The following is a 26,481-nucleotide window of genomic DNA, read 5'->3' on the forward strand; positions in this document are numbered from 1 at the left end:
GGGACAAAGGACATTGAAGCTTAAAAGAGGTAAACCAGAAACATTAATTTTAATATTACATTTATCTTTAAAAGGCAATACTTCACTATAAGTTCATTTAAAAACTTTCTTTATTAAAAACTTTCAAAATAGATTCATGAATATATGTTAACCAAAAAAAAAAATAAAAGAAAAATCTACTTGCAAAAGTCATTTTGACTATTTAAAGAAGTTTGCTTTAGATTCATACCAACTATGTAGTTTTTCAAAAAGTAATAAAATATTAAGAAATAATGCATATATGAAGGCATAAAACTAAATTACTGCTTGCTTGGCTCTATAAAGTAATAAAAGGAAAGCCACATGTAAGGGCTCCAGCACTTTCCATTCTTTCTAAAATCAGGAAGCACCTAGGGGGTCACATAAAGAATAGAAACAAACTTCTTTAAGATTTCAAGAATTGTATACAACTTAAGGTTTCTTCCACATACCTTGCAATTTCAGCTTTAAGCCTTCCAACTTCTTCAGTCAATTGTTGAATACGCTTAGCATGAACTTCCTTTTCAGAAAGGAGCTTTCGATATTCTTCTGTATCTGGATCTTTCTGTTGACTCACTAGATGCTAGAACAGCAAAAATGTATAATATGGTTTTATAGGTTTTATGAAACGAATGTGCTATAATAAAATATCAGAGTATCTAATTGTGTTTACATTTGCTACTTGCATACATAATGATCAAGCACCAAACTACAAGAAAATAAGATCAAAGCTTTAGTTCCTTTGTTTAGCTAAGATGTTTAGCCAAAATGGAAGGGGAAAATAAAATGTCATTCACTATTATTTTTCATAGCTGCAAAGGAACATTTCAGAGCCATTACAATGGAGCCAAAAAAGGGATCTAAAGAATCTACAAGCTTTTAATATTAATATTAAATACCTAATTTCATTAAAGTGACATATACAAGGGAAGAAAATGTCATAATGCATTACAATCTAAACAAAAATATGAAAATAATCCTAAATGTAATTGATTCCATTAACTAGGAAAGAAGGCATCATAATTTAACAGGAATATATCTAGATTTGGGAAGATTATCCTCCTTTCTTGATTTTTCAGATTGCTTGTTTGATTAAAAAAAAAGAATAAATGTGCTCTAAAATTCTATCATCTTCTTCAGATATGAGTGGTTCCCTAGAGCATTTTCCAGGTGCTAGGTGCTGTGTGAACTGCTTCATTTATTGTTTAATTTTTGTAACATGAAGAGGGGTATTATGTCCTCATTTTCACAAATAAGGAAAATTGGCTCCGAAAGGTTAATGTCCTCATTTTCACAAATCACATAACTAGTATGTGGTAAGGCCAATTCCCAACCTTTTGTTTGAATACAGAGCTAGCATTTCTTTTTTTTTTTTTTAACATCTTTATTGAAGTATAATTGCTTTACAATAGTGTGTTAGTTTCTGCTTTAAAACAAAGTGAATCAGCTATACATATACATACATCCGCATATCTCCTCCCTCTTGCATCTCCCTCCCACCCTCCCTATCCCACCCCTTTAGGTGATCACAAAGCACCGAGCTGATCTCCCTGTGCTATACAGCTGCTTCCCACTAGCTATTGATTTTACATTTAGTAGTGTATATATGTCCACGCCATTCTCACATCGTCCCAGCTTACCCTTCCCTCTCCTTGTTTCCTCAAGTCCATTCTCTACGTCTGTGTCTTTATTTCTGTCCTGCCCCTAGGTTCTTCAGAACCATTTACATGTGTTAGCATACAATATTTTTCTCTTTCTGACTTACTTCACTCTGTATGACAGACTCTAGGTCCATCCACCTCACTACAAATAACTCAATTTTGTTTCTTTTTATGGCTGAGTAATATTCCATTGTATATATGTGCCACATCTTCTTTATCCATTCATCTGTCGATGGACACTTAGGTTGTTTCCATGTCCTGGCTATTGTAAATAGAGCTGCAATGAACATTGTGGTACATGACTCTTTTTGAATTATGGTTTTCTCAGGGTATATGCCCAGTAGTGGGATTGCTGGGTCATATGGTAGTTCTATTTTTAGTTTCTTAAGGAATCTCCATACTGTTTTCCATAGTGGCTGTATCAGTTTACATTCCCACCAACAGTGCAAGAGGGTTCCCTTTTCTCCACACCCTCTCCAGCATTTATTGTTTGTAGATTTTTATGATGGCCATTCTGACTGGTGTGAGGTGATACCTCACTGTAGTTTTGATTTGCATTTCTCTAATGATTAGAGATGTTGAGCATCCTTTCATGTGTTTGTTGGCAATCTGTATATCTTCTTTGGAGAAATGTCTATTTAGGTCTTCTGCCCATTTTTGGATTAGGTTGTTATTTTTTGATAATTGAGCTGCATGAGCTGCTTGTATATTTTGGAGATTAATCCTTTGTCAGTTGCTTCGTTTGCAAATATTTTCTCCCATTTTGAGGGTTGTCTTTTTGTCTTGTTTATGGTTTCCTTTGCTGTGCAAAAGCTTTTAAGTTTCATTAGGTCCTATTTGTTTATTTTTGTTTTTATTTCCATTTCTCTAGGAGGTAGGTCAAAAAGGATCTTGCTGTGATTTATCTCATAGAGTGTTCTGCCTATGTTTTCCTCTAAGAGTTTAATAGTGTCTGGCCTTACATTTAGGTCTTTAATCCATTTTGAGTTTATTTTTGTGTATGGTGTTAGGGAGTGTTCTAATTTCATTCCTTTACATGTAGCTGTCCAGTTTTCCCAGCACCACTTATTGAAGGGGCCGTCTTTTCTCCATTATATTCTTGCCTGCTTCATCAAAGATAAGGTGACCATACGTGCATGGGTTTATCTCTGGGCTTTCTATCCTGTTCCATTGATCTGTATTTCTCTTTTTGTGCCACTACCATACTGTCTTGATTACTGTAGCTTTGTAGTATAGTCTGAAGTCAGTGAGCCTGATTCCTCCAGCTCTGTTTTTCTTTCTCAAGATTACTTTGGCTGTTTGGGGTCTTTTGTGTTTCCATACAGATTGTGAAATTTTTTGTTCTAGTTCTGTGAAAAATGCCATTGGTAGTTTGATAGGGATTGCATTGAATCTGTAGAGTGCTTTGGGTAGTATAGTCATTTTCACAATCTTGATTCTTCCAGTCTAAGAACATGGTATATCTCTCCATCTGTTTGTAACATCTTTAATTTCTTTCATCAGTGTCTTATAGTTTTCTGCATACAGATCTTTTGTCTCCTTAGGTAGGTTTATTCCTAGGTATTTTAGTCTTTTTGTGGCCATGGTATATGGGAGTGTTTCCTTAATTTCTGTTTCAGATTTTTCATCATTAGTGTACAGGAATGCAAGAGATTTCTGTGCATTAATTTTGCATCCTGCTACTTTACTAAATTCATTGATTAGAGCTGGCGTTTCTAACCATACTATGCTATATGGTTTTGTCCCTCCTAAAAAGGTAGCAGTCAGTGAACAAGTCTTCTTAAAGTGATTCAGTAAACTACATGAATCCATTTTTCATGTACCAAAGCATTTTAGAGATAAAGCAAAAGCCGAAATTTGGAATCCAAGTAAATAAATTAGCTGTTTTTAAAAATATACAAAACCTAACCAAAACTTTAAAAACTGAGTTATAAGTTTAATGCCTGTCACATATGTACAGGTTACACGTTAGACTTTTACTGATAAACACATAATACTTTCCACTAGCTCATCATACATTTTTATCCCCTTAAATTTTACCCTATTATTTTAAACCAACATGTTTCCATATTTTGGAATGGGTTTAACTGCACTTACCTGGTTACGTGCTTTCCAACGTTTGACATCTTCTTCTAATAACTTCTTCTCTGCTTGCAACATACCGCTTTTCTCACTCAGCTCAGCATTTGCTTCTTGTAAGGGTAAAATATCTAACTCCAGTTTCCTCACCTGAAAATAGTTCCAGTATTTTTTTTAATACCTGATGTGAGAATTTATTTAAAATACTATTAAAAATAATGTGCCTCTACTCTTCATTAGTACGTTACAAACCTTGGCTTGCATCTGTTGTAGATCCTGTTCTAGCCTTTCCTTTTCTTCCCTCAGAATCTTATTGGTCTCCATAACTACATTCATTGTTTCGGTTTTCTTCATCAGTTCCTCATGCTGGGCCATTGTTTTTGCAGTTACCTAAAGGTTTCAAACATGTATACAGCAACACATAACAATAGATTAAGACCTACCTTTTCCTACCAGTTCTAATCTTTCCTACAAAAGTAAAAAGGATTTAAATGTCAACTTTTAAAACAAATTCTTAGAAGTCTTACATGTTTTTCTGTGATTCATGCTAATTACAGAGTTTAAACAAATACTAGAAATTAAAAGATGAAAGTAAAAAGATACTACAAATCCTGCTGACAAATAGTTTTTACATTAGATAAGAACATCAATCCAGATCTCTTTCTGTATCTATTCTTTTTCTTCCTACACTGAATTAAATAGTTCTAAAACAATGTTATTTTGATCCTCAGTTTTTTCCCCCTTTTTCAGAAACTCTTTTTTTTTTTTTTAATTTTTTATTTTTTTAATGCTATTCTTGTCTGCTTACATTCTTTTTATTTATGTATGTATGTATGGCTGTGTTGGGTCTTCGTTTCTGTGCGAGGGCTTTCTCTAGTTGTGGCAAGCAGGGGCCACTCTTCATCGCGGTGCGGGGGCCACTCTTCATCGTGGTGCGCGGGCCTCTCACCATCGCGGCCTCTCATTGCCGAGCACAGGCTCCAGACGCGCAGGCTCAGTAATTGTGGCTCACGGGCCGAGTTGCTCCGCGGCATGTGGGATCTTCCCAGACCAGGGCTCGAACCCACGTCCCCTGCATTGGCAGGCAGATTCTCAACCACTGCGCCAACCAGGGAAGCCCCAGAAACTCTTTTTCATTTCACTCAGTTGTTTCATCACTTGGTTCTGAGCAATTTTACTGAATATTTGTTCATTTGTGAAGAACTTTTCTTCTGTTCTCATTGAGTATAATTATCCATCTTTTGCACACGTTACTTTATTCCTTCACCATTTTTAAATCTATGGTTCATGACTGCCATGCTACACTGTTCATCTTTGGTAGACATTCTATTATTTTTGACATAATGAATGTTACTTCTTGACTCTCCTCTGACTGTATGTAAGAGTTGGTTGAGCTGGGCATTTTCTAGTATTATTTGCCTTTCTACAGCCCAAACGAACAGCAAAGAAAGCAGAAGAGACTGAGAGAATATACAATCTTCGTTAGAAACCCCGATTCTGCTCTTTTCCTCCAAGTGTTAACTCCATTGAATTAGAGGGTCTGTTTATTATTTCCATAATGAGATATGTTTGAATTTGGGTTGTTTTCTCAATAGGATATAACTCTGGAATTTTAAATTTCTGTCTGAAAATGTAAATCCCATACATCTAATTGTTCAATTATTCACTTTCCCTTGTTTCAATGGTTTCTCTCTAGCAGCCATTCCAACTATCAGTTAAAAGAAGATCAATGATTCAAGGTCTTAATTTCCTTCCTTCCAGATGTGGAGTTATATTACTGCTCTCCTCAGAATGAGGCTATGCAATAGTAAGCCTTTGGGTGGTAGTGTGGACTAAAGAGTTAATAAGCTTATGCTGTGATCACATATTCACTAAGCATCTTTTTTTCTCCTTTGGTCAATTGTTTTGACTACATTTTGCACCTCTGATGAGAAAGGAATATTCTGTAGCAGTTTCAACCTACCTTTTTTTCTAGAATGACTATCTATCTATAATGAAAACTACAGTAATAAATTAAGATAACTGAAATTTATTAAGCACTCACTGTGCACCAGACATGATTCTAAATGCTTCATGTGCACTAACTCAATCCTCATTATCACCCCAATATTACAGACAAGGAAGTTTAAGAGCAAGGAAGTTAAACAATGTATCCAAGGCACATATCTCATGGTGTGAAGCTAGAATCTGAAACCAGTCAGTCTGGTTACCATTAGTCTCTCACCACTGTACTGTGCCAGTGTTTAATGATGTTTAATGAATTTACGCGTTTAAAAAGAATGCTTATTTCAAACTAAATTTTATGTTATTAGAAACTGAAATGAGCTCATCTCTTGATTTAACAAGTGCTTTCTTAAAGCTTAGGATACATACCTGAACTTTCTCCCTTTCAGCATTTAGACTATCCTGCAGTTCCTGCAGCTCTCTTTCTAAAAGTTCAACCCTTTGCCGATAGCGCAGACTCTCAACCTGAGCCACTTCAAACCTAGTTTCAGCAATTTCTTTTTCTCGTCGTATAAATCTACAAGAATATGTAAGATTTTATTTGAATAGAAAAATGCCAACAACATGACATTTCAAAACTTGGATAATTTTTAAGATGACAAAAATCATTCACTTTAAAAACTATTTTTATACAATGTTTTCATTAAAAAATAATGCGAGATATATTTTATTACAGACAGTGGCTTCTACCTTTAAAATAATCCGAAAGGCATTTAATTTTCTAAAGAACCCACTCAAGTTCTTACTATTGGATTCAACTTGAACTAATTTATTTAAATTGGCATATGTCTAAATGTCAAAAGTGATCACCAATTGGGTGATAGTGGGTTTGTTGACTAATAAGAGACAAAATGAGCTTTATACCTAAATATCATATAACTCCCACTTGTCTAATTTATACATTTATAGTGTCACTTCATAATTGTTGTTAACTACAGAAGTAATAAAGCATTAAGAATATATTGGATTTACCTGAGAATTTCTAAAATTTGTTCTGAAGATTTTCCTTCTTCACTGAGAGATACATTCAATGGACCTTGTACACCTTCCTTCATAGAAGCAACGACTTTGTCACTTAATTTTTCAATCTGATCATGAAGTAATCTGTTTTGTTTTTCTAGATCTTCACAGCGAGACACACTCTTGGAAACTTCATCCTATAAGCCAAGAGTCTATCATAATAGCAGATTTTCCAATGTACATTAAAAAAAACCAAAACTTTCAATTCTCCAAACATTCGATTATGATGTACAATAATACCTTTAACATTCTCTCTCTTTCCTCCCAAGATGCTTTACACTCCAACAACTGTGATTCTGCTTTCTGGGCTGTTTCTTCCAAGTGCTGACGCACTGACATCATTTTGGAAACCTGTTCCTTGGCAGCTTGTAGAGCTTCAACATCAGCAGCATGTAGCATCAATTCTCTCTCATACTTATTCTGAGCTTCCACAGCTATTTTAGCCTGAAAGGAATTATTTCCCCATCGACACAGATGATTAAAAACCCATAAAGCTAGTCTTTGAAAAGACGCACATTGTATTATTTAAAGTAATAAAAGTGAAGACAATCTCTAAATGTACCAAAATAGGAGAATGATTAAAAATCACACTGTAGTGGGAAGCAGCCGCACAGCACAGGGAGATCAGCTTGGTGCTTTGTGACCACCTAGAGGGGTCGGATAGGGAGGGTGGGAGGGAGGGAGACGCAAGAGGGAAGAGATATGGGGACATATGTATATGTATAACTGATTCACTTTGTTATAAAGCAGAACTAACACACCATTGTAAAGCAATTATACTCCAATAAAGATGTTAAAAAATTAAAAAAAAAACTCACACTGTATCTATTTAATGAAATATTAAACATCTGTTCAAAATGAAACTTAAGAAGATGATATAGTAACTCGGAACAGTCTTTATGAAAAAAAGACTAAATATAACTGAGTTACATAAAATACATATATACACACAAAGTGAATGAAGGGAAATGAAAATAATCTATTTGAATACTGAATTATGGATACATTCTTTGATTCTAATTTCCAATGTTATGCTGTTTGGCAATAAGCCAAAGACAATTCATTTTTGTCTAATTTACCTTCAATTTGAAGCACTTTCCCCTGTATTCCATTTTTAAAGTAATCCTGATATATATACATGTTATGTATGTAAGCACTATGTAACCAATAAACAATAGTAACCCAATGAATAGCTATTAATATACCACCAAACATAAAAATGAGAATGTTTCCAATATCCTTACATGTCTTTCTTTCCCATTCTACCATTTCAATAATCCCCATTTTCCTGAATTGTTTTACCATTTCTTGTTCATAAAAAATTATAAAAAGCAGTATCACATATATGTGTGTGCATGTTGTATGCATACTTAAATAATGTGGTTTTGTACTTTTAAAGCTTATAAACAGTGGTGTATAGAAATCTGTGTAAGCTCAGTAATGCATTAAAAAGGTATTAAAATTGTTTTGTTGAGAAAAGTATCTCTATCTTGTCTGTAGTACAGCTTTACAACCAGAATTAGTGAAGGACTATAATAGTGAAAGAATGTTTTCAAGTGAAAGCAAGTACTCATTTAATCTCCGACTCCTATTTTTCTATATTTTTCCCATTTATCAGCATTGTTTTGTTAATGGATATTGCTCTACAGGTATCTCCTACTTGTTGAAAGTTTGCTTTATGCCACTTTGCTTTTATGAAAAACCTACATTAGCATCTGTTTTTGCTAACCAAAAGAAATCCAAAGAGCATTTTTGCTTTTACAAAAAAGGAGAAAAGTGAAAACAGTGTTCAGAGTTTGTTTTGCAGGAGCCATGATAGAGGCTGTGCACACCCCGAATAGCAAGAGAGGCACCGCCAAGCTCCCTCCCTGAGAACTACACTCAGCATCTCAACATCAAGCTGTCATAGCTTTGAACTGTGTCTGTGAGCACCTGTGCTTTATCTCAATTTATTTTGTGCTTCCATTAGCAAGATGTGTCTTAAGATAATTGTTTCTTCACTTTATGCCATTTCAGTTTACACACGGCCTCATAGGAACTTTCTGCTTTTGGACAGCAGGGGAAACCTGTGTTTACTTTTAGCCTTCATCAATACTTTTCAACTGATGTTATTTCAAGTTCCACAAGAGTGGAAATAACCTGCATTTTTTTAAGATTCACCAATCCCCAAAATGCATTAATATACTCCAAGAACTGTTCCCTAAGATCAAAGCTCACTTCTCAATAACTGGCTCTAAGAGTGACACTTACTTGTTCCTGACAGTCCCGTCTGGCTTGCTGTTCATTAGTCAAAGCTGTGCTTGCTCTCTGAAGAGCTTCTTGTACTTCACTCTGAACACTATTGAGTGTTTTCTTTAACTCAGATAACTAAATCAGAAGAACAAGATTAAAACCAGAGTTAATTGCAAACTTACTTTAAAAATACTGAAGATAGATTTTTCAAAATACAAGTAGCCCAAAGACTTCTTACTAAATTTAAAATAGTCATAACCTGATATAATCTACTGGACAAATTTTGCAGGTCTATGTTGACCCCATATTACTATGTGCAAAAGTCAATTTTTAGGCAGAGGCTTCTAAAAAGCAGCACTGATACCTAGTACCATAAAGTAGTCTTAAATATCCAAAAGGAAACATGTACAGATGTACAGAGTAGAGTAAAACATAAAACTAAAATTGTTGGGTATGTGTTCATTCAATATCTGTTGAGATGAACTGAATAGTAACTAATGAGCTGGTTAATTTAAATTCTTACCATAGAAAAAGTGATTGATACGGTAATAACTTAATTTACCTGTTGTTCCATGCTCTCTATGGCTTTTCTCTTGTCATCCTGAAGTTCCTGTTTTTCCTTCTCTACTTCCATTAACTTCTTTTCCAGCTGTGTCTGAAACTCAGCGGACTCTTTTAAGCGAACTTCAATATTCTTATGTACTTCTTCTGTCACCTTCACCATCAACCAAACAGTAGGATACAAAGAATATACACATTTAAAATTATACAGTTACTTTCCCCAAATCTAAACTAAATTTTAAAAATACTAAAGTTAATGTTTGCCTCGTATTTTTTTTAAAAATCCATCAAATTCTGATTAAAGAGTTCAAAAACATCACTTAAAACTATGCATAATTTACCTCTCTACCTGTTTACTGGTCATTTTTCTCTTTTGAAGTGAAATTTCCAATTTTCATTTTCCCCTCAATCTTCATATCCACTTGCCAAATCTGTCCATTCTACCACTGAAAGGGGTTTTCCTCCCCACATATTTTGATTTCCATGATGCCAGCCACGAAAGGATCTTTTAAAACTGTGGCCCTAGTCTATTGCTATAGCCTCCAAAACAAACTTCATACCCTCCAATCTATTACGTTAATCTTTCTAATTAAAGCACATTCTGGTTATGACATGTTGGGAAAAAATCAATGCCTCAGTAATCTTACAACATATAATTTAGTATGACTTGAAAACCTTTCACATTTGGTTCTTGACTACGTTTATAATTATATTCCTCACTATTTCACTTCATAAACGCAATACACTAACTAGCCTTTTTATCTTGGCTGATGGTGCCTTCTACGTGGAATAACTTCCTACCTTTAACTCTCCAAATGATGCTTTCTTTCAAGGCTGGACACAAATGCCTTCTCTCCTGTGAAGTTATGCATACTCAAAAGACAAATAATCTCACCTACCTCCCACTCACACCAACATCTCATCTATACCTTTTCTACAGCAATACACTTTCCATGTTTCACAAATTTTGTGTGATCTTTTTGTTTGTTTTATTTGGCTTATTAGACTCAAGCACTCTTAAGAGGTAAGTGCAATGATGTCAGTCGAATCCATACTTTTACACAGTGCCTTACACATAGCAACAACCTAACTTTAAAAAAAAAGTTAATAAGTGCATGCAAAACGATTTCAAAATTGTATATACCTGTTTTTCCTTGTTGAGGGACTCTTCCAAACTGGTAACCATTGCACGATACTGTTCCACATTATTAGTGCTTGTTTTGAGTCTTTCCTTCAAGTCATTCACCTGCTCTTCTGCCTGCCTTAGCTGACTCAGAAGGTCATCCACATCTTCTTTGTTGCTAGGCTGACCTAAAAGATTTAACAGCTTTCTTAAAATTAACATTTTAAAAGATATTAGAGATGACTGTTATCAATCCTGACTGTGAAGTTAGGATTAAGGCTGAAATAAGTAATTAACTATCTAGAAAGTATATTTCAACCCATACTGAATACCAAAATAAAAACAGGTTACTGTCAGTATGTTATTTCTTCAAAAGAACTCCGCTGTTACAAATATTTAAAAAAAAAAAGATACTTAAAAAGAGAATATAAAATATTTCCACTAAACTGAGACAGCTACTTGCAGAAATTACCATTCTTAAGTTATTTAAACGTTGTTTATTCCAAAACACTACACCTTAATCATTTAGCGCAATTTTCATTCTAAAATTCAAGGAAAAGGAAGAAATTGCAGATTAGAAAGAATGTTTTCATATCATATGATAACAAGAAAGAAGTATTGGATAATTATATATATATTATATATATCACATATACACATATATACTTATGTTTTAAATTTCTCTTCTATTAAGAAATAAAACCACGTAGAAAGATTATCTGGACACAATGGCTTTGCATTTGAAATAATGTATTGACAAAGAGAAGCAAAACCTAATGAGACAAATTTTTTACCTGCGGCTATCAATGACCAAAGATTAGAAATATTGCTCTAAAGGAGACCAAGCCAATCAATTATTTCTGTAAGTGAGCCATGTCATTACAAATTCAACAAGTAACCCCATCTCGAAAGGGAGAGTTAAAAATTCAAATATTAACCCTCCACAAGAGAAACATTCTTAAAGTATCAGTAAAATGGTTTCAATAATTGGAAAACTAAGAGCATATCTTGGTCAACTGCCATATGTACAACTATTCTGAATCTTCCAAGTTTGCAAATTTATTAAATTAAGTGGAAAACTGAGCTTTACTATATGAATAGTAAAGGTTTTTTGTTTTTTAAATCTTTTGCTAGTATCCACAAAGAATAGGCTATTTATCTACAGGATATGTTATAAACCTAAAGAGGTACTTTTTATCAGCCTACTTAATTATTTACCTTTACCAGTTCTCTGTGAGGACTGAGAAGCAAGCTGGACTTCCACATTACTGAGGTGCTGTTTCAATGTAGCAATTTCCTTTTGAGCATTTTTTAACAGTTCTTTTGTGTTAAGATGAAGATTAGTCTCAGTATCCAGCTGTCTCTTTGTATCTAAAAGTTGAACCTATAAGAAAAAATACATTAACCCTACAAACACTTACCTTTAAGTTCTTAAGTAACTAGAGGTTCAAGTTATCTTTTTACAGAACTTTAAAACTCTGGCTAAAACAGGGTAACAGAGATGAGATTTACCTCCCCATCTGAAACAACCAAAATCAAAACAACAAACACCAACCAAAAAACCCCAGACAAAACACATTAAAACAACTGTGATACCTGAGTCAGGAAACAAAAGAGGTGAACCCTACAATTTCCCAGCTTATTGATTTAAGAGTGTCCAGGCTAAGGCATAGGGAAAGGGAAATGAGGCCCACAGGATTCCTGAATTGAGAACATAGAACTGAGAGTAGAAGGCGGCTAGTTTGAGTTCGTAAGACAGACTATCAGAGAGAAGAGAGCTGCACAGAGTACTGTGATTTGCACAGGATCCCTCTTGAATATTCAGCAAAACTGTGATCAGTGCATGCCTATGAAATTACCCTAGACAGGGTAAAGAATCACCCAAAGAGACTGGAATGAAGACTCTCTGGTGCTCAGAGACAGATATTAGGAATAAATAATGCCTGTTTTCAGCAGCCTGACTGAAAAAGCTCTTAATTCACTGGACACTGGGACTAGTAGTCAGGAAGATACTGCCTTGGTAGCAGTGAATAATTAGTTCTAAACTGAGCACTGCTTTGGGCCTGCCTAATAAATCGTAAAAAATATATTCAGTAGAATCAAACTACTTTCAATGAACTTTACTGCATTCCAGAACAAAGCTCAAGATTTATAGAAATACAGAAATATCCAGCACCCAATAGGATAAAACCCAATCAAAAATTACTAAGCATACAAAAAGGCAAGAAAAACTTAAGTCTGTTAAGAGATCTCTTCAAAACTATGCTTCAACATGAGATGACAATTTATCTACACACCAGCTTAATTTTTAAACATAAACATTCTATAGAAATTCAGAACACAGACTCACATCTAGATTTCTAGTAAGTGTATGCCTTAGTTCCACCTCATTTTCCAACTTCTTCTTTAGATGGGATATCTCATGTTCCAGTTTTTCTATCTGGCTACTAAGCCTTTGTTTGGTTTCTGTTTCAGATCGTTCCAATATTCCCTATGTTAAAAAAGGATTTTGGTTATACTTAAGAAAAAAGTAAACCCCCCCACCAAAAAAAAAAAAACCAAACGCAATAGAAAATTATGGGAATACAACTCATTTCTACATGAAGAGGTTAAGATCTAAAACATTTACCAAGGAGGTATTTTGACATTTTCCATACTAAAACATCTATTTAATAGGGAAAATAAAAACCATATTACCAATGGCCATTCAGATTTCTTGAAGTTTTAAAGAATATAAACCAAAGATTTAATCTTGTAAACAATTAAACTGTACAGGACTCTATAAATATAGACCTGAGGATTAAAACTGCCAATTGCATGGCTTCAGTCAGTTCTCTTTAAATGTTTTATTTAGAATACTGACGTCTTAATAAACTTCAAATTCAATGATCATAATGCATGACGAAAATGACGTGAATTTTCTCATTAAGAAACCTGAGAAAATACAATGTCAAAATTGTTCAAATTTAACTTAATTTTTCTACATGTCCTTTTTTATTTGGTTACCTGAATTGTTTGCAGATTAGTTAGCAGCAAGTTTTGCCCTCTTTGTTCAGCCAACAAAGATTCTCTTTGCTGAGAAAGACGAACTTCTGAAAGTTTAAGCATTTCCTTTTCCTTTTTCAAATTTTCTGCTCTTACCTTGAGGCAAATACAAGTTAAAGAAAAAATGCTGAAAAACAATGTGTCAAATGTAATAACACAGTTATAAAATTAAAATGATTCTTCATTACTACATATTTCTTAATGTTAGAAACTAACAGTAGAGACTACATCTCTTCACTATATAAGGAAATACAACTCTTAGTTTCACGTATTGAAATATGAAGCAAATATTGGAAATACTAATGGATCAAAGGAAAAAAATCTTGCAATTACCACAAATACTTACACTATCTTTGCTCTAACAAATCAGACTTTAAAACAAACAATAAAAAAATCTAAAATGCCAGAGCGTAAGAGGCAAAACTGAAAAATTGTGCTATAGTCATACCTGCATACTATTAAATTATGCAAGTTTTGGAATCTAAGCTTGGTTTCTAAGTATCTGTTTGAAAGTGCTGACTGATCTATTTAAACTTTTTTTCCCCATAAAGAGTACACTCTGAGTTTCAGGGGATATAGGAGGGTTCGCTGAAAATCAATATCCTCAAATATTCATATTTTCAGGATGAGTCAAAAACTATCAATCATAAAGCTTACTCCATCAGTTTGAAAAAGTGCTGCTGTCTAGTCTCCACAAAGGAGTGGGTACAAGACAAAAATGAAAGAATATAGCCAACAGAATTAGAAAAGCTAGGTTTTTAAGTCCCAACCAACCCATCTCTCATGATGGCCCCAAAACAGGCAAACTACTTAGCTTCTGAGTCTGTTTCTTGATAGGCCAAATGGGGGACAACTGTACCTAGTTCATAAGTAATGATTAAAATGCTGTGAGAGACAACTTTATAAAAAGTAAAACATTGTATGAAAATTTATCTTCAAAGAATTTAGAATTTAGTTGACAGTACTGTCAATTTCTGATTGACATTTATATTCATCATTCATTTCATCAATTATATTTCATTCACTGAAATTCAGAAATATAATTCAATGCTACTGAAATTTTTATATTGTCCTTTATTAGAAATAAGAATGGATAAAATATTCACCCACTGCCTTTGTTGTAACTAGAGCAACAGTGACTTACAAATTTATTTTGAAATGGAAAATCTGTAAGACAATCTTAGTCCAGACAAACAAACTTCTTTCCCTCTCCAGTTTTATTAGAAACAATCACCCAACTGATCTGATGGACAAGTGGATGCCTGGAAACTATTTGATAAGGACATGTAATTCACAAACCTCAAGTATCTACATTACACCAACCAGTAAAAGCAAAGTAATAATTAAAAAACAAGTGTCAAATGCAACTTATAACGCAAGTGAGATGCTGGAAATTGGTCTCACTTCTGCAACAGCTAGCTTTTCATTAGCTCCTCTCAAATCTTGTGTCATTGTGTTGATGATCTGTTCCTGCTTTTGAGTTGCTGCAGTGAGTTTCTGATTTCTCTCATGCAGGGATGTTATTTCTCGACGATATCCTTCAACATTATCTTGTAGCATTTCATAACTTATATGAAAAAAAAAAATTCCATAAGCAACTGAAGTACTATATCCTAGCTTAGTTCCTTGATTTTCACAAGAACTTAATTTTACATGATTAACAATATGAAAACAGCGGCTTATGTAATAATGTAAAAATCTTCATTCTTTTTTCTAAATTCCACATTTAGCAGTCAAATTCAAATTCTAATTAAGCACAGTATTTCATGCTGAATTAATTTTTTAATCTTACTCATTTACAAGTATTTTAATCATATTCAAAATAATGCCATATAATGTTGATACACGAGACACCCACCACAATACAGTATGCAATTTAAGATATTCACTCATGGTTAGTGATGGATTTTTGCCAATCCTTTTTTTTCTCTCTAAAATTCTTCATGTTATTTTCTTATGTGCTTGAAAGCTTAGAAAATGGCTGGCTAGAGCTATCAACATAGGAAAAAAAAAGGTGCTTTTACTGGGATATCAAACTGTTGGAATGTACAGAGACAACTGCTTGTCACATACTTACAAAAACAGTTTGACCATGTAGTATACAAAGAAATAAGTTTTCTCCTAACTTGATAAACTAACAAGTATTCAATGGCTCTGGTAATAACTATGGAATGAAATTTACCATTATTCCTTTGTAAGTGACCAAGAAAGTGAATTTTCCCAAATTAACTCTCTAGAGCCTGCTTCTCTTCTACCTAGACTAGAAAAGGCTGAATGAAATTTGCTCACAGTTCTCTTATCCTCCTTACTTAAAGTAATTAAGTCCTATGGAAACAGTATCTTCTTTAATCTCAGGAAGGAAAAATAGCAACATTCCTTACATGAACTTCAACTTAACTAAATAACTACCTGGACTCCTTAGCAATATCCAGGATAATCATTAACCAAAAATAAAAAATGAACCCCTGTACATCTCATCCTGGATCAGAATCCACCAAAAAAAGTAACACTATCGCAAATTAACACTTGAATTTGATTCAACTGAAAACTAAGTATACCGTTTAGACTTAATTTTTGAAAAGAAAATTTACCGTTTAGAAGCAAAATCTAGCTGGGTAGAAATTTTGGTATTTTGTGATCGCAAATCTGTGACTTGCTCCTGAAGTTTCTCAAGCTGCTCATTCTGCATTTTTTCATTATCTGCCTTTTCTTTTCTGTAGTTCTCAAAAATTTCCTGCAACTAAATATTGGAGAAATTATTAGAAGATGATAGTCCATATTCTCAAAAAACCTGACCCAAGATAAAGCTGTAAAGGTGGGGTCTTTACCTGTTTAAGGGCAGCCTTGGCTTCTATAGCCTCTGCTGACTCAATTACAGGTACTGGAGTAGGAGTGGAAACAGCCTGTGATGTACTTGAACGTTTTGGAGTTGACACAAGAGAACTATCATCTAAGCTTGAAGCTTCAGAAACGTAAAAAGAATGATGTAACATTTCTTCACAAAATACGTCATTACCAAAAATCAACAAGTCGACTCATTTAAATGAAATCATAAGATTATAGAAATTATGAAACAAAGAACCTACTAAACAACTTATTAAAGTTATTTATGACTTCTAGTTAAATAAAGGTAATTTTTGCAGATTAAATGTTAAAACATAACCAGAATAAACACTGTAATTCATTGCCTCTCAGATGCATATTTTTCAACAATGATCAGCATTTTTCTTACCTAAAATAATGTATTTTAGAATTGATGATGTGTTATGATCACTCATATGTGGTAGTCAAATTTGAAGTTATCACTATTAAAGTAGATACTAGTTATATTGCAAAATCCATTCCCTAATATACATTTCAGAAATATTTCCCAAAAATACTTGGAAATTTTTAAGATAACGTATAAAAACCTGCCTTGTAAAGGAATGGTAACTCCTGTTGTCTGTGACAACAAAATACGGTACATATCACGCTGACGAACTATGGAATTGACAAGCTGCATTTGATGTCGCCGTGATTCACGGAGTTGTTCCACTTCAACGAGGGCGCTCTCAAGTTTGAGGTGAATCTCAGTTATTCTGCAGGAAAAGAAATCAGTCTATTTCACAGGACTGAGATTGAGAGGCACTTATAATTTCTATTGCAAATTGACTAAGCATTTAATCGCCTATCGTTAAGCACAGTATTTTCATCTCTCTTATCCTTTCTTTCTTCTGCTATTTTAAGAATCACTTTTAAAACCCCCACCATATAGGACACAGACACTCACCAACGTCATCTGAAAAATTTGTTTGCAAAAATTAAACCAATTCCACTGAGTCCAAACTCCAGTCTTCTTGCTTTCAGAGCCATTCTTCCTCCTCTAGTACCAAAACCATTTTTTCAAAAAAAATTCTTTACTGTAATTCCTTAAATATCTTCTTCATGAAGCCTGGCCTGTTCCCTAAAATCTAGGCTGGGTCTCATACCCTATGCTCCCATGGATAGGCTTATCTATTACAGCACTAATCACACTGAACTAAAATTATCTATTTATTGATCTTATTATCTATCTTATCTATTATCAGTCTCATCCACAAACTGAGGTCCCTGAGAGTAGAATTTTTTTTTTTTGGTATTGTTGCTCAGTTGTTTTTTTTTTCTCCTAAATCACTATATTCCCAATATCCAGCACTGTTAGGGGCACATAAAAGGTTTCAATAAATGTTTGCTGAATAAACCAAAGTAGTCTATTGCTTACTTGGATGAAGTTGCTTCTTGTTCTTCTCTTTCTCTGGTTTCCCCAAGTTCCCGAAGGGCCACTAAGAGACGTTGATTTTGCTGTTGAAGCTCTTCAATGTTTCTGTAAGATACTAGGTGCTGTGATATTACTTCAGATGAACTACTTATATCAGCAGAGCTTACTTCCTCATCACGGATTACATGGTTACCCCTCGCTTCTTCAAGTTCCATCAGAAGCACTCTAATCTAAAAAAGGGTTTTAATATGTTATCAAATAGTATTGGCTTTGATTCTGGAAATGTTTAGAAGAAAAGTAAAAATTTTCAAATGACAATGTTACTTTATCAACACTGTCAACTTAGTATTAAATTATCTTGAAAAACAAAACATCAAGCTTATCATTTTAGATATTAAGGCCTAAATAAAGAAAATTGAAAAAATTTATTTTTCATTTCTATGGACGTACATAATGAAAACGACTATTTTTTAAAAAACAGATTCCAAAAGCATGGTTCCATTTTTCTAAAACAACGACCAAATAAAACACACAGAAATATATACCCATTTTGTGTGTGTGTGTGTGTGTGTGTGTGTGTGTGTGTGTGTGTGTGTGTGTGTATGCTTGCACTTGCATGCTTATGTATGTATTATGTGGTGGGGCAGAAGAGGAGCATGGAAAATAGATGTTAATTTCATTCATGTGAAATTTTGATCTATGTTTGTGTGTATGTGTGTATACCCACACACAAAAATTAGGGTAAAATATATGAACAAAACAGACCTACATTTCCAAACCTGTTCAGTTAAAAAAAAAAAAGTGGTAGGGTAATGCATTTATAGATGCATATACAAAATGCATGATTTTATTTTAGTAAAAACAAAGAATGTTTACATATGTTTACATAAGCTCCTGTGTATCTGTACGTGTAAGAAGGCGTGAAAGAATAACACCATTCTGTTAACTCTGGGACTTGGGCAGGGGGAAGAAAACTTTTATTTATCTTTGAGTTACTTCATTTATTACAACCAGTACCTTCGATTTGAAAATTTATCAAACACGTAAAGAAAAGAAAAGGGGGAGCAGCTACAGGAAAACAATGACTAGGCTGCAATCCTGCTAGAGTGGTTTTCTTAGTTGATGAGAATTTCATATGTGCTAGTTCTATCTTACATACCTGCAAACAGATTCAAACACTACTAGGCAGTCAGTTCAGGGAAAAAATATAGGAAAAGAAACAAAAAATTCTTACCTGTTGTGAAAGATCTTTTATTTGTACTTCCATTCTTTGATTGTCTCTTTCAAGCACAGATGAATGTTTATTGGCTTTATCTGTGTCCTCCTGCAATCGCTGAATCTCCTTTAAAATGAAAAGTCAAATGAAGATTCTGTATTTCCTTCTAAGATCTATATAAATAGCAGTTACACAAACAACAAAAATATACAGTGCTCAAATACCACAGTAATCAACTTATATATAAAAAATATTCTATATAATATACTAGCCTCTAAAGAGAAATTTCTTAAAAATATGAATACATGTATTTCTTAATATCTCAAATATTGCTCATTGTAACGTTCATCACTGTATGATAATGATGAGGAATTCCCAAGTTAACTGTGAACTACAATGTTACAGCCACAGCAAATTCATAGTGTATTATCAAATGATATCAGAGAAATACTCTCAAAAAGCTTCGTTACTAAGACAAAAACAAAGGACTGCATTACAACGATAATCATTATTATACTATCTGGAAATAAATGTTAAAAGTAAAAAACGTTGGGTAAGATGCATAAAAGACTTGGTTCTATTAAAAATGCATCAGGAATTAATTCTAAAGAAGCAGCAGCCAATGTCACAAGGCTGTTAAAAAAAGGAAAGAAATTACAGCATATTGCAGTGCTCTGTAAAGTTTAGCATCACAATATCATTAGGGATTTAGGGGCACAGTTTTAAGAAGCTTGATGTAAGCACAAAATATCTTTGACATCTTATGTTTTATCTCAAATTCATACAAACTTTGCTTCTTAATGTATTGTTTTCACATAATAATGTTTTACACACTATTTGAGTGAAAGATGGCTCATATTTTTCCTGGTGTTTAAAGTACCTTTGAGCACAGTGCCCTCAGGGAACATGGATAAACCAATTTCAGTTGACAAAATGAAGCAGGCAAATATTCATGAAAGATGGTAACGACACAAATCTACTGAGTTCAAACTGGGATAAATTAAGATGCCAAGGAAGGAAGTAATTTGGTTATAAAACTCTAAGAATCTAACAAATAAGCACCACAGAATCTAGACTGGACATAATGTATGTTATGGACAGAAGATTCAACTATGAAAAACATACAGAAATTATGTTTAAAGTCTTTGGCAGTTATGAAAAAAGTCTGTATTTATTACTGTACCTGTACGTTAGTGATGAATTAACAAATAGGTTTTTCCCACAATGAACAGCTGCTATTATCTGATTTTTAAGTCCCTCTACTTTACTACCTGATTCAGACAATAAGCTCCAGGCAAAATGCTCACTCTCAACAGTGAGAAAGTCAAGTAGATCCAAAGGACCTCTTTTTAAACCACATCAAAGGGGCAGGGGTGTGTCTAAAACCCAATATCCTGTCAAGGCAAGACTGCTAGACATCATTTGATTCAGGAGAAAGAGACCATTAGACACAATACACCCTGATTTAAACTGATATCTGAATTGTAATAACAACAGCAACAAAAGTTTAAGTTGAATTAAGGATACAATTTATTTATACTTGAAGATTTCTCACTAATAATAGTTGTATCCTAAAAACAACATTATCAGCATATAAGTACTCTTTTTAAACCATTATCTATTAAAAAGGACTCTTAAGAGGTAAAGAATATTTACAAGCTTCCTTGGTACTTCTAATATGCAAAGGAACAGTAACAAAATAATGTATATAAAGATTTGCCAAACTGTGAAACGATATTTAAAAAAAGGAATTCTTTTCAATGGTAAGTCAAACAATATCATTTCTAGACAGAATATCAGAATTGCCTGACAAAAAATGACTATTGCTAAATTTAGAAAGGTTCTATTAACAAAGAGAGATTGTTATTTTAATCTGAAGAGTAGCCCAGGGACATCTGGCTATTTATCATCCACTAGAGAACCCTACAGAAATCATCCCAAATGTCTTAAAAAATGCTAAAGGTTTTCAGTGTTAGCTGAATAAAGATAAAACATTTTGCAATTACAGATGTTTAATAATGTAATGACAAGTTTTAAAATATATAATTCCCTATCACTGAAAAAGTGGTTAGCCTTTTAACTTAAATTCTTTAATTCTAAGAAAGAACTACCCTATCTAGTAAATGATTTCTCATATGTATTTTTTCTACAATTAAAGTTTAGGAATGGAACCAACCTTCATAGCTTGTTCAAGCTTAACAGATAAACTTGCCACAGCTTTCTGTGCACGTTCATACTCCTCACGTTGGCGTTTCAAAATTGGTGCTTTGGCTTCAACTTCTTTCACTATTTCATCTAGATACTTATTAATTCTTTTGTTCTCTAGTTTCTCCAAAAGCAGCTGATCCTGAGTTTCCACATAAGCATTATACAGCTGAAAGAAGAGGGGTCATTTCAAATCTAAGCATAACAGATATATACAGTCTGTCTAGCTTCTTTATAAACATTCATTAGCAATTACACAAGATGGAAATGTTTACTGTATGTTACACAGAACCAGGAACCAAGAAAGCCTTTCCTGGGGACTTCCCTGGTGGCACAGTGGTTAGGACTCCACACTCCTAATACAGGGGGCCCAGATTCGATCCCTGGTCAGGGGACCAAGAGTTTGCATGCCACAACTAAGGAGCCCGCGAGGCACAACTAAAAACAAACAAACAAACAAACAAAAAAAGTAAGAAAGCCTTTCCTAAAATGATCCGTTAATATAGGCAACTTTAAGAATAATTTTTCTGGGGCATAAGTGTCAGAGAGATGTGAACACCTTTGCTGAAGGAAAATAACAAGATTTAATACCATTTTTACCTCAGTTAGCTTCATGCCAGGTTTCACTATCTTAGCTACGGCTGCTGCAGTAGGAGACATGGCTGCAAGCTCTTCTTCAGACAAGATGGCCCCTGTGCCAACACACAGAAATCGAGTATATTTTTGTAAAATTTCAAAGTAAAGCCACTAATATTTCTTACAAGTAAAAGTGATACCTACTGTACATTACATATAAGTTCCTATGAAGACTATAAAATATGACAAGTAGTCATGTAACACAATTCTAAAAATCATGCAGTAATTATAGTTAAAACTATTCTGGAAATTGACACACAATTATGTGTGATCAAATGGTACTTACACCTGACAATACAATAAAGATACAGATAAAGTAATGCTGAACTAAAGATAAATAAATTGTAATGCTATAACTTAATGAATTTCCTACATCACAACATGACAAACACTATTAGTGAAGTTAAGTGAGGACTATGTAGGGAAGTTCTAGTATTTCAAAGCTTTAATAAGCATCTATTAATCCATACCTTTACGTTTTGTGGCAGAAAGCAGGTCATTTGCATTCTCTAATTCCTTCTCTAATTTCCCTATTTTCTCAAGCATTTCTTTTTCCATTTGATCTTTAGATTCCTCTACTTCTAAAAGATGATCTTGTATTGCTTTATTGGCTAAAAACATTTTTAGAGACAGAATAATCAAGCACATAATTAAAATCTTTGAGTTACAGAATGTAACAGAATAGTCAGCAGACAATATTAAATTCTACAGAGGCTGTGGTTGACAGTTATTACCCACTGGAAGCTCTTGATGTACGTATAATTCCTGAGGTGTCCTGGCCTAGTGAATCTATTTCTCCTTTTGATGGCCCTTTTATAAGAGGGGAAAATAGGGGAACTCAAATTATAAAAAAGTGGCCCTAAGTGTCTCTTTGGTTTTAATCTGATCTTAGATGTCTAGAACATAGGAAATGCCTGGAAAAGATCATACATAAATAACTTACATTAAAAAAAAGCAGGAATATATGAAATCATAGACTTTAAAATACATTATAACTTAAAAAGGCTTATTTATGGATTAAGAGAGTACCGAAACTATAAACCTATATGTATTTATCAAAGGAAATGCTTCAAAATGGAAGAAAAATTTCCTATTACAAATCAGAATATATAAGGTTATCAAATGAAAGAAACAGAAAAATATTAGCTACTTATATTTCAAATATTTGCTGAAAATAGAATTTAAAATTTCTTGACCTAAGGATCTTTCTTCTACATCCAATTTTGTCCCTAATAAGGTATCTGACCTCTAAATCCAAAAATCTACAGAAGGGTAAAGAAAACAGTACCTTCTCTCTAAATACAAAATAATCTTCCCATAATTGGAAAGTCTTACCTTCTCCAGCTTCCTTCAAAAGTTTGTGTAATTCATCCACTGCTCGGGTCAGTTCATTGCTCTTTGCCTCTGAATCATCAGCAGCACTCTGAAATTTAATCTTAAAAAAGTTACCCAACATCCAATAATGCAACATTAGGACACTACAACATATGGTATGGTACCTACCTTGTAAAGGTTAGAGAGTTTTATGTGAGCATTTAATTCATTGTGAAATTTCTCTTCCATACTGGCCTGCTGTTCCTTGGCCTGAGGGGGAAAAAAAAAAGCCAACACTAAAAACCCAATTACAACAGTCTGATTTGAACTGAATTTAGAATGCTTATCAAATGCCAAGATAAAAAATTCAGTTTTGAAAGTAAAGAGATGAAGATTAAAGCACTAAAATTAAAATCAGTTGTCATTATAGAGATAAGTTATCTTAAGGATAAAATGTTAATGATATTTTTATCTTAAAGTAGAATATTTAAATGTCATTAAAATTAACCATACTCATTTTTAGACAGTACCTTGGATATAGTATGTAACTGATTCTAGCAATTTTAGCCTAGTTACATCATATGAAAGTACCCTGGCCATTTTGTGGTGCCAGGAATGGTTCAAAACATGAAATCATTTTATAAATCAATAGCTTCCTAACTGTTATAACATTTTTGTAAAAGAGACATTTTAAACTGGTCAACTACACCTCTTTCAGTTTGGTCAACAGATCCTCTACATGCTTTTGAAGATTCTCATTTGATGTTTTCAAGCCATTCATCTGTTCTTCCATTCTAGAAACCTAGAAACAAAAAAGTAGAGTTGGGTGGGGGGAAGGATGTTGTATTAACTGAAATTAATTTGGTATAAAGTTTAGCTGCCAAGTACCAGGCCTGAGTGAGCCAGAGCCCCCTAATCAGCTGCTACTTTAACCCTGTCCTGTCTGGGTGGGGAACAGACGCCCTCAGGCGACCTACACGCAGAGGCGGGTCCAAATCCAAAGCTGAACCCCAGGAGCTGTGCGAACAAAGAAGAGAAAGGGAAATTTCTCCCAGCAGCCTCAGGAGCAGCAGATTAAATCTCCACAGTCAACTTGATGTACCCTGCATCTGTGAAATACCTGAATAGACAACGAATCGTCCCAAAATTGAGGCAGTGGACTTTGGGAGTAATTGTAGACTTGGGGTTTGATTTCTGCATCTAATTTGTTTCTGGTTTTATGTTTATATTAGTTTAGTATTTAGAGCTTATTATCATTGGTAGATTTGTTTACTGATTTGGTTGCTCGCTCCCTTTTTTTAAAAAAAAAAATATGTGTATTTTTTCCCTTTTTCTCTTTTTGTGAGTGTGTGTGTATGCTTCTTTTGTGATTCTGTCTGTATAGCTTTGCTTTTGCCAGTTATCCTAGGGTTCTGTCTATTTTCTTTCTTTTTTTTTTGTATAGTTTTTAGCACTTGTTATCATTGGTGGAATTGTTTATTGGTTTTGTTGCTCTCTTCTTTCTTTATTTTTTTATTTTTAATATTTTTTTATTATTTATTTTAATAACTTTATTTAATTTAATTAATTAATTAAATTTTCTTTCTTTCTTCCTTTCTTTTTTTTCTCCCTTTTCTTCTGAGCTATGTGGATGATAGGGTCTTGGTGCTCCGGCCGGGTGTCAGGCGTGAGCCTCTGAGGTGGGAGAACCGAGTTCAGGACATTGGTCCACCAGAGACCTCCCAGCTCCACGTAGTATCAAATGGTGAAAGCTCTCCCAGAGATCCATCTCAATGCTAAGACCCAGCTCCACTCAACAACGAGCAAGCTCCAGTGCTGGACACCCCATGCCAAACTAGCAAGACAGGAATACAACCCCACCCATTAGCAGAGAGGCTGCCTAAAATCATAATAAGCTCACAGACACCCCAAAACATACCACCAGACACGGTCCTGCCCACCAGAAAGACAAGATCCAGCCTCATCCACCAGAACACAGACACCAGTCCACTCCACCAGGAAGCCCACACAACCTACAGAACCAACATTACACACTAGGGGCAGACACCAAAAACAACAGGAATTACAAACCTGCAGCCTGCGAAAAGGATACCACAAACACAGTAAGTTAAGCAAAATGAGAACACAGAGAAACACAGGGTAGATGAAGGAGCAAGGTAAAAACCCACCAGACCAAACAAATGAAGAGGAAATAGGCAGTCTACCTGAAAACGAATTCAGAGTAATGATAGTAAAGATGATCCAAAATCTTCAAAATAGAATGGAGAAAATACAAGAAACGTTTCACAAGGACCAAGAAGAACTAAAGAGCAAACAATAATGAACAACACAATAAATGAAATTTAAAATTCTCTGTAAGGAATCAATAGCAGAATAACTGAGGCAAAAGTATGGATAAGTGACCTGGAAGATAAAATAGTGGAAATAACTACCACAGAGCAGAAAAAAGAAAAAAGAATGAAAAGAATTGAGGACAGTCTCAGAGACGTATGGGACAACATTAAATGCACCAACATTCAAATTATAGGGGTCCCAGAAGAAGAGATAAAGAAAGGGACTGAGAAAATATTTAAAGAGATGATAGTTGAAAACTGCCCTAACATGGGAAAGGAAATATTGAATAAACTCCAGGAAGCACAGAGAGTCCCATACAGGATAAATCCAAAGAGAACCACGCCAAAACACATACTAATCAAACTATCAAAAACTAAATACAAAGAAAAAATATTAAAAGCAGCAAGAGAAAAGCAACAAATAACATACAAGGGAATCCCCATAAGGTTAACAACTGATTTCTCAGCAGAAACTCTGCAAACCAAAGGGTGTGGCAGGACCTATTTAAAGTGATGAAAGGGAAAAAACTACAACCAAGATTACCCTACCCAGCAAGGATCTCATTCAGATTCAGGGGAGAAATTAAAACCTTTACAGACAAGCAAAAGCTAAGAGAATTCAGCACCACCAAACCAGCTTTACAACAAATGCTAAAGGAACTTCTATAGGCAGGAAACACAAAAGAAGGAAAAGACCTACAATAAAAAACCCAAAACAATTAAGAAAATGGTAACAGGAACATACATATCGATAATTACCTTAAATGTAAATGGATTAAATGCTCCAACCAAAAGAC

At 34.0% G+C, this 26,481-nt stretch overlaps 1 protein-coding gene across 3 annotated transcripts in view; it reads right to left on the reverse strand.

Moving 5' to 3' along the window:
- TPR (translocated promoter region, nuclear basket protein) overlaps nt 1–26,481 on the reverse strand; it is a 67,090-nt gene that overhangs the window by 26,657 nt on the left and 13,952 nt on the right. For all 3 annotated transcript variants that reach the window (XM_059938029.1, XM_059938023.1, XM_059938019.1), the window contains exons 8-31: nt 24,061–24,153; nt 23,541–23,621; nt 23,373–23,460; nt 22,508–22,648; nt 22,002–22,093; nt 21,373–21,570; nt 19,215–19,322; nt 17,984–18,210; nt 17,158–17,321; nt 16,572–16,705; nt 16,335–16,483; nt 15,148–15,310; nt 13,705–13,839; nt 13,049–13,189; nt 11,917–12,082; nt 10,720–10,886; nt 9,577–9,729; nt 9,033–9,149; nt 7,023–7,226; nt 6,735–6,919; nt 6,132–6,279; nt 4,011–4,148; nt 3,777–3,908; nt 471–601 (exon numbers count right to left, since the gene is read on the reverse strand). In XM_059938029.1, the coding sequence (XP_059794012.1) occupies nt 471–601; nt 3,777–3,908; nt 4,011–4,148; nt 6,132–6,279; nt 6,735–6,919; nt 7,023–7,226; nt 9,033–9,149; nt 9,577–9,729; nt 10,720–10,886; nt 11,917–12,082; nt 13,049–13,189; nt 13,705–13,839; nt 15,148–15,310; nt 16,335–16,483; nt 16,572–16,705; nt 17,158–17,321; nt 17,984–18,210; nt 19,215–19,322; nt 21,373–21,570; nt 22,002–22,093; nt 22,508–22,648; nt 23,373–23,460; nt 23,541–23,621; nt 24,061–24,153 (3,455 nt within the window). The remainder of the gene's footprint in view (nt 1–470; nt 602–3,776; nt 3,909–4,010; nt 4,149–6,131; nt 6,280–6,734; nt 6,920–7,022; nt 7,227–9,032; nt 9,150–9,576; nt 9,730–10,719; nt 10,887–11,916; nt 12,083–13,048; nt 13,190–13,704; nt 13,840–15,147; nt 15,311–16,334; nt 16,484–16,571; nt 16,706–17,157; nt 17,322–17,983; nt 18,211–19,214; nt 19,323–21,372; nt 21,571–22,001; nt 22,094–22,507; nt 22,649–23,372; nt 23,461–23,540; nt 23,622–24,060; nt 24,154–26,481) is intronic.

The sequence above is a fragment of the Balaenoptera ricei genome, chromosome 1, assembly GCF_028023285.1.
Source record: "Balaenoptera ricei isolate mBalRic1 chromosome 1, mBalRic1.hap2, whole genome shotgun sequence".
NCBI classification, from domain to species: Eukaryota; Metazoa; Chordata; class Mammalia; order Artiodactyla; family Balaenopteridae; genus Balaenoptera; species Balaenoptera ricei.